The 13843-nt window shown below is 37.9% G+C and overlaps 1 protein-coding gene across 1 annotated transcript in view; it reads left to right on the forward strand.

The window, feature by feature from the left end:
* The first annotated feature begins 538 nt into the window (after nt 1-538).
* Nucleotides 539-13843, forward strand: part of HDDC2 (HD domain containing 2) — a 274425-nt gene continuing 261120 nt past the window's right edge. The window contains exon 1 of the mRNA XM_044082206.1: nt 539-649. Coding sequence (XP_043938141.1) covers nt 578-649 — 72 coding nt within the window. The 5' untranslated portion in view covers nt 539-577. The remainder of the gene's footprint in view (nt 650-13843) is intronic.

The following is a 13843-nucleotide window of genomic DNA, read 5'->3' on the forward strand; positions in this document are numbered from 1 at the left end:
TTTTACTTAAAATAACAAGCCTGTTTTCGAAACACATGCACAAAACCTACGAAAAAAACCTCTCATTACATGAAAACACGACAATGACCCAAACGAACGACGAAGTCAGGTTTCAGTACTTTTGCTATACCTTTCAATTATTATTACAAAATGTTTAGTTTTAAATTCTGTTTCCTTCAGGGACACTGACTCTACCGATTCACGTGAAAACAGAAGGCTTGATGCTGGGAAGAGGTTAAGGTGCACACTTTACATCCCACTTTGTTGATATATAACATTTATGTTATTTTCCAACCAATTAGTAACTTTTGTATACATTTCTATCGCAAACCTGGGGCTACACCACTAACAAATCAACCAGCTTGCTACTGCGAATGACCCGAGTTAAATGGCTAAGCAACAACATGACTTGAAACTGTAAAACAAAATTCCCACGTAAAAAAAATCCAGCAAAATATCAACAGAGCAACTAGAACCGATTCCCCACGTAAAAAAAAATCCAGCATGCCTCGTGCTGCTATGCACTGAAAAACCGGAAACTGCGACATCTATATCTTTCCGGGTACTAACTGCTGCAATGGCGACTTGTAGTTCCACTAAAAATGCTAAGAATTTGCTCCAGTTCTTAAAATTTATGGGTCAGCTCAAGGTAAATATAAATTAAATTTTAACAGCAGAATGAATTATGTCATGTCGGTAATTTACTGGACTGCCCGTTCTTACACCGTAGATGTTAAATATAACTTTTTCAGATGTATCTTCTGTTAATTTCTGGTGGAACCCGGCATGTTTGCGTACCGGTACCCTTGGTTTCAGTACGGGTCATTTAACATTGATTACTAGTAGGTGGCCTAATGTTTCTTCTGAGTTTTGCACTGTCCCTCAGGGTTGGCACTGTATGATTAAACAGAGAGCTGTGGAGGCAGCAAGTAGTCACAAACCTAGTCCAGAATCAGATACATTTTTAATATATCAGAACCCTTAACCTTGAAACATTGGCAGAATAAGATACTGTGAATGATCCGGCATTTTTTTGAAGTAAAAGGAATCTATTAACTCTAATTATTGTCATCTACAGAGCTGTCACTTTCAAAATTTTCAGTAATTTAATTGATGTGTGAAGATAGCCTACCTTTCAGGTTTTGGGAGCAAGTTTCGGTCTAGCACACTATCCCAAAATGCATAGAATAATTTTCAGTATATTTATATTTTTAATGTTTTTGTTTTCAGCCTTTAATCCTGCGATCATCAGATGAGCAGCATGAAAAAGAGATGTTTGGCTGAATGAATCAGCTCAGAAAATGGCCAAGTGATTTATGTGTAGGATTGGGTGAAAGTGACCATTACAATTGTAGGGTGACTGTTAAATGGGGAAAAGGAGTGGTTCTGGAACCCCGCAGTGGAAGGACTGGGGATGTAAAAGTACTGAGTCTAAGGTTTCTGTCATTTAAGTAGGTGGTAATTTAATCTCGTACCTTAGTACTAGGGGTATGCTGCGGTGGTACGGTGTTACCTCCCAGCAAGAGGTTCTCCCATTTGATTCTCGGCTTGGCTTGGGAGTGCCTTCTATGTGGAGTCTGCATGTCCTCCCCACAGTTGGGTAGTGTTCGAAAGACATGCGTGCGTAAATGGGAGTGCCTTCGTTAAAGGTTGGGCGTCGAGCTGGCAACTTGGCGTTTCGTAAAAATCTACTGCCAATCATTAGCGGACCGGAGTTCCGCTGTGGCAGCCCCTTACCAGGAAAAAGCCGAAAGACAAACAACAACAACTTTCTAAATTATTGGTTTTATTAAGTTGAGTAGTTGACAGAATAAGAGAATGTGAATCACCTTGAGCTTTCTGAAGTAAAAAAAAAAAAGTGTATAACTTTAAGTGCAATTCACCACCTCTTCACCAGTTTTTGGAGGGGATGGGATTAGGAGGGACCAAACAAAATTTTGAGCCAAAATCAGGCACCCCCCCCCCTTTAAAATCAGGGAAAGTTGAGAGGTGGCACCCCCCCCCTTTAAAATCAGGGAAAGTTGAGAGGTAAAATTGACACATTTTCTCCCCATATTGACATTTATCTATGGATGTGCAATAAAAAACTTACTCCAGAGCTTTTCCCTGAGCCATTAATGGACAGAGGCAGCTCATAAATGCTTTATCCCATGGATGTGTCTCCTCAGATTATATATAATGTTCCCATTTCTTCACACTAAGGGTAATTATCGACCATGGGATGGTATAAGGCCAATATATCACCGAATGGAATAGATTAATTCAAGTACCAAATGGGAAGTAGGTTAGGCTTAAAAACAGCCTGCCAGGGCAGCCAGCCTAGTACTTGCATATGAACCAGTGAAGGGATATTATAAGGAACAGAGCAAATTTTGGCCAAAATCAGAGACAGTTGAGAGGAACTGAGCACACCTACTGTCATTATAGGTGTCCAGTTTTTCACAATACATGTTAATACAACCCATCAGACTTGAAAGTAAATAATACCAAACATCCTGTGATTGTTTTGTCTTGGGTACCAAATCATCTGGCTGTAACTTTGATTTATATGTTTGAAAGTAATGTTCTAAATCCTGACTGGGTTATTTTGTTTAGAGCAAATTAGTGCATTTCGAGGTTAAGTGCAATAAAATTGGTGAATAAGGTTAATTTGGGTTACAAAGAATATTAGTGATGTACACAGTAGTGATTGACACATTAAACTGCAATGCGCTGAATGCTTTATTAAATGGCTATTAGAACATGTGGTGATTATGTATTCTGATCTTTGTCTTGCTGTATTATTTTGAATATAGGCAGCTTAACTTAAAAGTACTTGCACCCTTTATTAAAATGTTGATTGAATTGACAGTAGATTGTGGGTTCTGCATCAGGCTGCACCCCCTTTTTAGAACAGATGAGTAGTTACAACTCAGCATGAGTGAAAATGAATTATATATATGTATCTCTGGTTCGAGTTAAAAGGTGCTCATCAACAAAGTAGAAAAAGTACAGTTGTGTATGTGCTTTTACCATAATGTTAGCTGTTTGAGTAGATTACTGCTGCAGTAGCCTAAGGTAGATGGGATGTTCTGCCAAGGATCCCCTCCCCCCATCACTCTACCTCCAAAAACCTTTTAGGGAACTTTCCATGCACCGTAGCTGCTGCCTGCCTTGGAACCTAGGATATAAAAGTCAGCTATGGTGCCAAACGACCTTTTTTACCCCAAAGAAAGGAGTAATGAGCTTTCAGAAAGCAGCATCATTTTCTAAAGAAACCAAAACAATACAGTGTGTCAAAAACTAGGCAAGTCTTGGGAGTCAGTTGGCAGGAGTGGCTACTGCAGCAATAATTTACTCGACCATCAATTGTTCTTTGAAGAATAGCCTCAGCAAAACCTGCCCTGGATGTAGAGTAGAAGTCTGGTTTGTAATGCTTGCTAGATGTATGAACTGTAGCTACCTATACTATACTTCTAGAGTCCACCCCTTTCCATAATGCTGAGGAAGTAGCCAAAGCCCGAGTAGATTGAGCTATGATATGCCTGGAAATTATTTTCCATCATAGGAATAACAAAAATAGCAGTTTGTTTAGAAGCTGCTTGTCCTTGTTTCTTACTTTAATAGGAAACTGAACAGCTAATCAGTAGTCAAGATAGCATCTGAGTTTATTTCATTTTATTTGTTTTCTGGGTTAGAGCACTGATCTCCACGGTCCTTTTTCAAACTCAGCCCAGCAGTGGTGTCTGGTTAAGTGACTTGCTCAGAGTCCCACAGTTAGGCAATGGAGGCTGAGGGAATCGAACCTTACACCACTGGACCACAGGAAAGAGCTTGTTAACAGCTTATGAGTTGCCTGTGATTGTCTAAAGTATTGTGAGTCCTTTTATCCTCTTGTCATATGCTTAGAAAAAACACTGGAAGATTAATGACTTGGTTGAGTATAAACACCACTTTAGACATAAAGGAGGGGTTAGTTCTCAAGGAAACCCTATGAATATGAAAAATGAGATGGGAATGGGTCACTATTAAGATTTAACCCAGATACACATATGCAGAGGTCAGAATTAACCAGAGTGTTTTCCAAGACAATTTCAAGTCTGCCTCCTAAGCAGGTTCAAAAGAAGACGGCATACATTTTTCTTACACAAAATTCAGATCCCAGGAAGAAGCCGCTCACTTAAGAGATGTTTGTATAGGCAAGCTACTCGTTTAACAAATGGCACTGTATGAATGGGAATCTAAGGGCAGACAATCAGGAATGGACAACTGATGAAGTTTAATGGAAGAATAGAAAATGCCATTAGATATTAACTCGCACAAATATTGAACCAAAGGCATTTGGGAGTGTAATGAGTCCTGGTTCTTAGAATGGTGTCAACTAGAAAATCTCTTCCACTTTCCCCAATAAGAAGCAGTTTTCCTAGCCTCTCATAACATTGGCTGGACATTCTTGGAAAAAAGCTGGCTATGGGGAATTAAAATTCTGTCATCCAGGCAGCAGCTGAAGAAGTTGAGGGTTGGGGTGTATTGACCATTCCTTGTCCAATGTGAGCAAGTCCATCCTGTTCCTAGGAGACCCTTCCAACAAGGTATGGTTACATGCACAGTCTCTCATACAGAAAAAATGTTCCTCAGCAGAGTGTAATAGAAGAATGTCTCTCAATCCTTTCCCCAGCGCTGTCAAGCCTGGTTTTTCCTATCCCAAGAAGGATAACCGAACAGCTACAGAGGATATGCCATCCTCCTGGTCCTTAGTGGCTTCCCTAGGTGCAACATCAGAGGGATCAAGAGAAGGTTAGGAATGGTCCAAGGAACAATTCAAGGTCACCGTGAAGTCATTCACTAGTGACTGAGACTCAAAAACCAAAGCATCCTTAAAAGCATTTTCTTACAGACCTGGAACTGATGAAATTATTTATTATGCCCATGTTCATATTAATGTCTGAGAAGGAGTCTCTAACATGGGCAGGAATAGGAAAGAAAAAAATTACATAACACTGAAAGGGCAAATATAAGTCCCCAACAAAAAGGCAGACGAATCAGCCAGTTCTTTGGTTAGAACAAAGTAATACATAAAACACAACTGAAAATGCCAACAACCAAGAAAAGCAGCCCCAGGAAGAAAAGGAGTCCTCTGTATGGGAATACCATGCTGTCACCAAGGAAATAACAGTCATTGGTGAATGAAGTAAAATTTCAAGAAGAAAAATGCAGTTTAATCAACAGAGAACTTAATCTGCCTGACCCCAAAAGCTAACAAATGATGGACCTCTGAAACAGTAAAATGCACTACACTTCTGTGGCAAGAAAGCTCAAAGTTTGGCACCATGGTTGCCCTTTATACTGTATTTTCTTTTTCAGGAGACAGGTACATCACATGGGGAGTACCAAAAAAGCGTGTGGAGGTAGACCAATCCTTGGCAAGGCATCCCATATAGCTTTGATTTATTGCAGGAGTGATCTAATGAAGAATATTAAAGTCTTTCGAATGCATCTCACAGCACAGTTATCATTTAGTCCTGTTGTCTTGTATCTAGAAAGTGTTTAGAGTTAAGAATCAAAGAGTGTGTTTGCTTTAGGCTTGAGCAATGTTGCCCTTTTGTTTTGATGCAGATATTTTAAATGTTTTATTGTCTTTAGTTAGGACAGGACAGCTTGGGATGTGGTAGTTTAATGATTGATAGGGTTTCTTTGTGTTTTTTTCCAGTGGTTTAGATGCAAGACACCTTGGTTGTGAGGAGATCTACATCAATGCATATGGTTGCACATTTTTATTTTTGTTTTTCACATGTAGTGTCATTGCAGTAGTTCATCTTAGTAGAGACAGAAAGCTACAGTTCCTTTTATTTTTAATGTCACTGGTGTGTGTGTGTGTGTGTGTGTGTGTGTGTGTGTGTGTGTGTGTGTGTGTGTGTGTGTGTGTGTGTGTGAGAGAAACTAATAAATTGGATGATTACCTTTTATGCATTTGTTTTTGAAGTCAATCTACATGTAGTAGACAGGAATCATATTAACAAAACTGTGTAAATGCTACTTCAACACTGCAAAATACATTTCTTCACTTTTAAAAGACAAAAGTAAAAAAGTATTTGCCTATTCAGTAAATGTGTAAAGTCTAAATGAAATGGTTAAGTTGTGTGTAACTGTGAGCTGCTGGACTAGGTCACATAATTATTTATTTGCTGACTCTTGTCTGTGCCCCTTGGATATGTAACTGTGAAAACAAGAAGTACATTTGCTAAACTAAAACCACTGAAAATCATATATGGGAAATTATAAATAGATTAATTGCCTGTTTAATCTTTGTAAGTTCATATTCTGTTAAACACTGAGTTTTGACCATCTTCTGCCATTTTTGAATGTTTTAGTTTCAGTTTCTGGTGCAAGCCTTCATAGATATATTTAGTTGTGTAGTAAATGTTTTAATTTATTCAAGCAAAGCATTTTATTGCTTACATTTGAATTCATGTGGCTGTGCATTGTATCTGTTTACTGAATAGTACTATGTTTGCACATTGAGAAAGGGCTTTTCCCGGTTAGGGGTCGCCACAGCGGAACTCGGGTCCACTAATGATTGGCAGTATATATTTTTACGTGCTGAGTTGCCAGCCCTGATGCACAACCTTCAACGAAGGTACGCCCATTCACGCATGTCTCCACACAGAAGACGCTTTAGCTGTGACTCGAACAGGACAACGTCTTACTGTGAGGCGACAATGCTACCGCAACACCACCACCACTTAGAGATAATTGCTAAGACTTAAATATTTCAAGGCTGGCTTATTGTAAGGTTAAATTGTAATTAAAAGTAGTGTGACTGTGTGTTTGCGAAATAATTCTGGTTAAGTTTTAATTGCTTTTAGTATTAATACACCAAAAGGTATCGGGCTCAATGTGAGGTGGCTGAAATCTTTGGGAAACAGTGATTGTAGCTCTGATCCTTCTGATGGTATTGCAGGAGATATCTGGGCTATCGCCCAATGCACCATTGTGCATTTACTTGTATGTTATAATGGGAAGCGGTGATGAGAGTTAAAATGTATATTGCTAGTTGTGCTACACATTCCAGTACCAATGGCAGTGATGTGGGAATTAGAAATGGTAGCTCTCTTCCTAACGTATTAATTGGTGGCAGCAGTACAGTTATAAGTATGTCACCATAGCATTAATGTTGTATCTTTTTCCTGCTTTCTTTAATTGTACCAAAACTTCACTAGCTATGCCAAAAACAATTTTCAGATCCTTGGAATCTATTGTTAGCCATGACGTTAATCGGTAATTAGTGCAAAGCTTAAAATTTAGAAATTTTTTTCCCATATTTGTACCATTCACATTGAAAGCCGATAGAACTGGAAAAAAAGCATTTTTATTTATTTAACATTTGTTTACTGGGAAAGTCCGACTTGGAGCAAAGCCAATTTTCAGCGGAGGCCTGGGGAGAAATGCTCCATATGCATGCCTTTGAAATGTGGAAGGAAACTGGAGCACCCGGAGGAAACCCAGATGAACGCAGGAAAGACATGCAGACTCCGCACAGAAGTCACTCCAGCCAAGAATCGAACTGGAGAACCTCTTGCTGTGAGGCGACAATGCTACCGCTGGTTGGAAGAATTGTGTTATGTGATTTCCTCTGGACTATCAGGGGGAGTGGGGGTGGTGGTATTTGAGCTGAACCTGTCAGCCAAAAGGTTGACAATGGCCTCTGGTTCAGTGTGGGTAGTGTCATTTACAATAAGTCTGCCCAATTGTTGTGCATTTCCTCTGAGGTAATGGATACAGCTGTACAAAGCTTTGTGGTTGTCCTTTGCCTGAGAAGCTTTTTTTCTTCAGATGTAGCTTTTGAAGTGTTAATTGCCTGCTTAGTTTGGTCAGGGGTCTTTTATCATGTATGGCTTTGTTCCTCCTATGCTTGAACAAGATTTTTTTTCTTTTGTTGTATAACTGATAGTGTGATTCTCCCAGGGTGGCTTGTTTTTGGAGCTCGTCTTATTCTTAATATGAGGGGCACAGCTTGGTCTATACAGCTACCAGTATGGCTGTGCAGAGGTTTTGTAAATAGCTCCGTGTATTCTGTGGTGTTTACTGGGTCTGGTGGTGCTTGGAATTTAGCCAAGGTGTTGCTTAGTAGAGAGACGTTAGCCTTTGAATAGATCCTTAAGGTATTTGGTTTTGCTGGCTCCCTGGATTTAATTTTTATTTCAAGTAATACTGCCTTATGGTCCGATCTGATGAGCAAAGATATTAAATTGGGTAGGAACACTGGCCCCACATGTCCGTGAGTGCAAGGTCAAGGATGTTTGTACCGCTGGTAGTAGAATGGGCCAACTTTTCAGGATGTTGGTATCAACTAAGTTTAGGAATCGCTGGGCTTGTGCATTAGAAGTGGTATAGGATTCCCAGTCTATAGAGGGGTAGTTGAGATCCCCCATGAATATCGTATTGGGTTGAATGGTCAAGGACTGTAGTACAATGAGATGGGTAGTATGGGTTTTCTATGGCAGAGAGAGGGACCTATATGCTGCAAGGATATGACACGGCACCCTGTTTATAGTGAGTTTCACATGCATGAGTTCCAGTGGGTCATAGAGTTTAACTAGTCTGGATGTGAGATTAGTCTTAATTTAGACTGACACTTCTCCACCTTTAGTTCACTCCTGTGCAGTAGCTAGTCTAAAGGTGTGAAAGGCATTATAACCTTGCATTACTGGAATACTCTCGGTGTGACTTTTTAAACCATGTCTTTGTTGCCACACAGATGTCTACACTCTCTCCAAGGAGAGGAAGACTTGCAGGGAGTGAAGTTTCTTATTAAGATATTGTGATTAAGAGAACTAATTACTGGGCTATATTTCTTAACAGACCATTGTAAGCCTAAACAATTTCCTTCCCAAAGGTGAGAATCCGATACTGCACCTTGTATTTATGAGTCAAACATGTTAACCGTCATACCAAGCCCCAGTTCTCTTTTATTGTAAGTATTAATATTGGCCACAAGATTTCACAGTTTTATAATTGAATGAGCTAAATCTTGAACCAACATTTAAAAACATCCCTGATGCAAGCGTTATGGAAACCATTACCATATCTTGCTAAATCTTGACAATCTCGTCATGCAGGGAATTTTACTTGCAACTGTTAATGGATCACTGTGGCAAGGAATTGAAAAAATATAGCTTGAAGTACTTAGTAGCTCTAGTATATCCATTGTTCCTTAGTAACAGGTAAAGTCACCAAAGAAGCTTTAGCTGTTTCTCCTGCCTTGCTACCACTTTGAGACTATTCACACATTTGCAGTACCCTATTATATCGTTTGTATTGCATGGTGCTTTATACTCAAATGGCCTTAAAAATTAATATCATGAGCTGTGGCTAGAAGTGCCTGATATATAGTAAGCCAACCGATGTATTGTTTTTCTCTCTTGCCTTCCTCCAGGAGCCAGTTCTTTGCACTGTAATCCATTGTCTCAGCATACATACCCTTTCTGCCATTAAGAATAAGGTGTTTTCTTGGCTACCCAACTTAAGTTCTGAAGGTAACATCTCCGCTCTCCCTTTGTCAACTTCTCTAGTTCATTTTACAATAGAAGTCTAGTTTTATTTGACAACCATGTCTTGGATTTAGACATATTGCTACCAAACATCTTGTTCCCTGAAGGAGTCCCTTCCAGAGGAATCCCAGTACTTTTTGGCAGCTGTGGGTCAAATTCATGCTTGTTGCTACTGTACAGATCTTTTCTTGAAGTAGTCACAGTGCCAGCCTGCACTGGAGATGACTGCACTTGTTGGGTGTCCTCCTACCTTCAGCTTGCGATTATCTACATACAAAATCTTTATGGAAATAACATGGCTAAAGATATACAGGGAAATCCGATTATCTACATACAAAATCTTTATGGAAATAACATGGCTAAAGATATACAGGGAAATCCTGATGATGTTAATCAGTCACAAGAAGAAAGTTTTAATTATGAAGAATTTCCCCCTCTTCGTAGAACGGAGAGATTAATGAATAAATCAGGGTACCAAGAAAGAAATTTTTCATGGAGGGGGAAATACTAAATATGGTGACTACACCATTACAGCCCCCATATTTTGGTGAATGGTGTTAAGTACACCTTTAATGATTTTAGTATTTATAATGTTAGTGATATTACCATAGAAAAATAACATTTTAGCCTGCTTGCAAAGGGGTTTAAATACATACCCTATAAAAAGGGAGATTTGACTCAGTCAATATTAGATATAAAATTATTTTTTAGAAAAAATAATTTAAATTTATTTTTAACTCCTGAGGTGGATACAGGGAATCAAGAATTTAAGAGAAGCGGTACATTTAATCCACCGCTTCATCCACAATTGATTTACCTGGAAAATACCATGGAAAAAGAACTAAGAAATAGATATGGTAAGTTTGGGTTTCAGCCAAATCTAACCAGGAAGGAAGTGAATATTCTACAAACTTTGAGAGACAATTGCAAGATTAGAATAATGAAACCTGATAAAGGGGGTGGAATAGTCATTATGGATAATATATTATATGAAGGAAAAATCAACATTGCTTATAACAAAATAGATATTTGCTTGAAAGACATGTTTTTTGAAGGTTTATTTGACAAAAAAAACTTTGATTTTTTAAAAGTTGATAAGCCCAGGGTTCCTTCTATCTTCGGAATTCCGAAGATCCATAAAAATGAAGTTGATCCCCCATTAAGGCCTATTGTCTCTGCTAGTGGTTCTAAAACACACATTCTGGCTAAGTTTATAGATAATAAATTGAAAAATGTGTGGATTAATAAGGAAACAATCTTAAAAGACTCATGGGACCTTCTTGATACACTTAACAATGATGTTTTATGTGACAATTTAATATTTGTGACTATAGACATTGTGGATTTATTTTCAAGTATTCCACACACAGAAGGAATGGAAATGTTCAAAGATGTTGTATTTCAGGAAGATACCCTAAGCCACAATGACAAAATTGTATGTGGGGTATTAATGGATTTGGTTTTTAAAAATAACTTCTTGAATTTTTGTGGTGAATTTTACAAACAGACCAAGGGTGTCGCTATGGGGGCTGCTTGTGCCCCCACTTATGCGAACCTGGTGTTGGCTAAGTGGGAGGAGCTTTACATTTTACATTCTAGATTTTGTTCCTGTTGGAAACTATATCGAAGATTTTTGGATGATATAGTTATTTTATGGTCAGGGGGTGTTAAACAATTGGAGGAATTTAAATTATATCTGGAAGGAACAACTCAGTTTTTAAAATTTACCTTTCATGTATCCACTGAGAAATTTCAATTTTTTAGATGTCGAAATTTATAAGAGAAAAGATAGGTTTGAATCTAAAATATATAGGAAACCCACTTTTTGTAATTCATTCCTACATTATCAAAGTGCCTACACTTTTATTGTTGTAAAAAGAACATAGTGAAGGGGCAATATGTCCGGGGTAGCCGAATGACCAAGTCAGAAGTTGATTTTATTGAAGAGTGTAATTTATTAAATAAAATGTATTTGGAAAGAGGCTACCCCCAAGATTTTATTAGGGGAATACAAGATGAAGTTCTCAAAGGGAGAGAAGGTAGATTCAAACCTATTCTTGGTAATATGAATTTAAATAAAACTTTTTGTGGAGAAAATGTATCCATTAGTTATACCCCCACCATTAAAGAGACTGATTACAGACACGCCTTGGTTCTTGAATATAATGCTTTCAACAACAAAGTTACAAGGAAGGTTGTTGAAAGAGAATGGTCTAAATTTATTAATTTAACTGATTTAGATCAGAAAAAAATAAGTAAAAACGTTAAAGTAGTATATAAAAACTCACTATCATTTAAAAATATGTTGGAAAACAAAGTCCCCCAAAGAACCAATAAGGTCAGGAAGGGTACCTTTAAATGTGGACACTGTGTGTATTGTAGTAATATAGTTGAAAAAGAAAAAGTTTTTTTAGAAAGCAGACAGAAATGGATCATAAGTGTAGACTATTATAATTGTGAAACCAAATGTGTGGTATACTTATGTTTATGTTCAGAATGTAGTGCTTTTTATGTGGGGAAAAACTGAGAGAGTCCTAAAAAGGAGGATATATGAACATAAATACGAAATAGCTACAAAAAAAAAAAGACTAATGCTTTGTATAAACACACCTTGGTTTGTCTGGATGCTAAATTCCATTTCATGGTTTTAGAACAGGTTAAAAAGGATGTAAGGGGTGGACTATGGGAGGAAAAATTGGAATTTAGGGAATTATGTTGGCAGATTTCACTTGATGCAACTAATTTCCCTGGTCTTAATGATTTTATTTCAATTATGCCACTTTTAAAACTGAAAGCAGGAATAATATGATGTTTTAGATGTATTTTCCCATTTTAACCAGCAGATGGCAGGCTATATTTATATAAACTATTCTCTTTAAAATGATTTTTAAAGTATTTTTAAATACGGACTATTTTTGTAATTATGCATATAATTTTTATATTTAATAATATTAATTGGCTTAAGATGTTGTTACAATGTTTGTATTCCTTGAAAAAGGTTTTAGAAATTATGGAAGGTTGGTTAGGAATGAAGTAGTTTTAATACATGGACAAAAAGCACATTAATTAATTCCTAATTCAAAAGTTGTTTTGATTGGATAAGGAATTTCAAACGTGTATAAAAGGTTGATTAGTTTTAGTGAAGGGTATCTGAAGAAGTCGATTTGTCTAGACGAAAACGCAATTCTGTTACAAGGTGTTTGTGTTTTTAGCAGTGTTCTTGGTGGATTTATTAATAAAAAGTTGTTGCTGATATCTGTGGCTCCAGCAGTTTTGGCATCTTTCTTCTTTTGTGATTATCTACATGCCTAGCTGTGTGTAACTGTATGCATTAAAAGTCGCATGTCTTCAGACTCTCTAGCTATTTGAACACCTGGGATATCGGCAAATGCAGACACCTGTTTGGCTTGCTGTTCAATTCCATTTTCAGGCGAATACTGGACAGTGGCACCTGAAATTTTGTCCTTACCATGGCCTTGAATGATGTGGACTTGGACTGTATAGCCAAGTGATTCTCCTTTCTAACAAGTGCAAGAGTTCATCTTCACTCTGGTGCATTTGCTGTCTACTGCTAGGACCGCCGACTTCTACTGTGATGCTACCCCTACAACCCTTCTTCATTTGGCTTTTGTTCCGTATCTTGTCTCTGCTTACTGTGCATACTGTGTTTGGTTAGAATGCAGATATTTTACCACCAGACCTTGTTGTCATGTACTTGAACCAGCTGTTCCTCTTCTGTTCATGGAATCTGCTGTTAAGGTTTAAACTGTCCCTTGGGTTCTCTTATTCCCATGTGTAGTGTTGGGTGCCACCATCTTGCTTATTTGTGCACTGCTGACTTTTATTTCAGTAATGTTACTGTCCTGATCTGTTAACCATTTTTAAGCAAGGTAAAGAAGACTTGCACTCTTAACAAAAATTCTCAACATTTCAAAGCTAGTGATGTCCATTCACCTACCTGTGAAAGTTAAGTACTTATTTTTACAGTAAAACATTGTCCTTTTCTTATGTGTTTCAAACATTTTCCTGTACATTTCACTTTTAAGTTTTAAAACCTTTTCAGCCTTTTAAACACTCATTATCGGACATTTTAACACAGGTTTGCATGAAGACCAGAGTCTCCTGGTCAGTTTGGTAACTGCTTTAGTCATCCCCTTCTTTATATCATTGAGTCTGTAGTGATGACTTAAGCACACATAGCTAGCTTGCTTCTCTATGTGTGTGTAGTGGCGAGTAAAGCAGTTTAGTTTTGTCTAGGCACTCCTCCTCCCCCTGTTTCACTATGGCCAGTTCATGTGGATGCTTCTTGTTCT

Source organism: Protopterus annectens, chromosome 1.part1 (assembly GCF_019279795.1).
Source record: "Protopterus annectens isolate FY-2018-M chromosome 1.part1, PAN1.0, whole genome shotgun sequence".
NCBI classification, from domain to species: Eukaryota; Metazoa; Chordata; order Ceratodontiformes; family Protopteridae; genus Protopterus; species Protopterus annectens.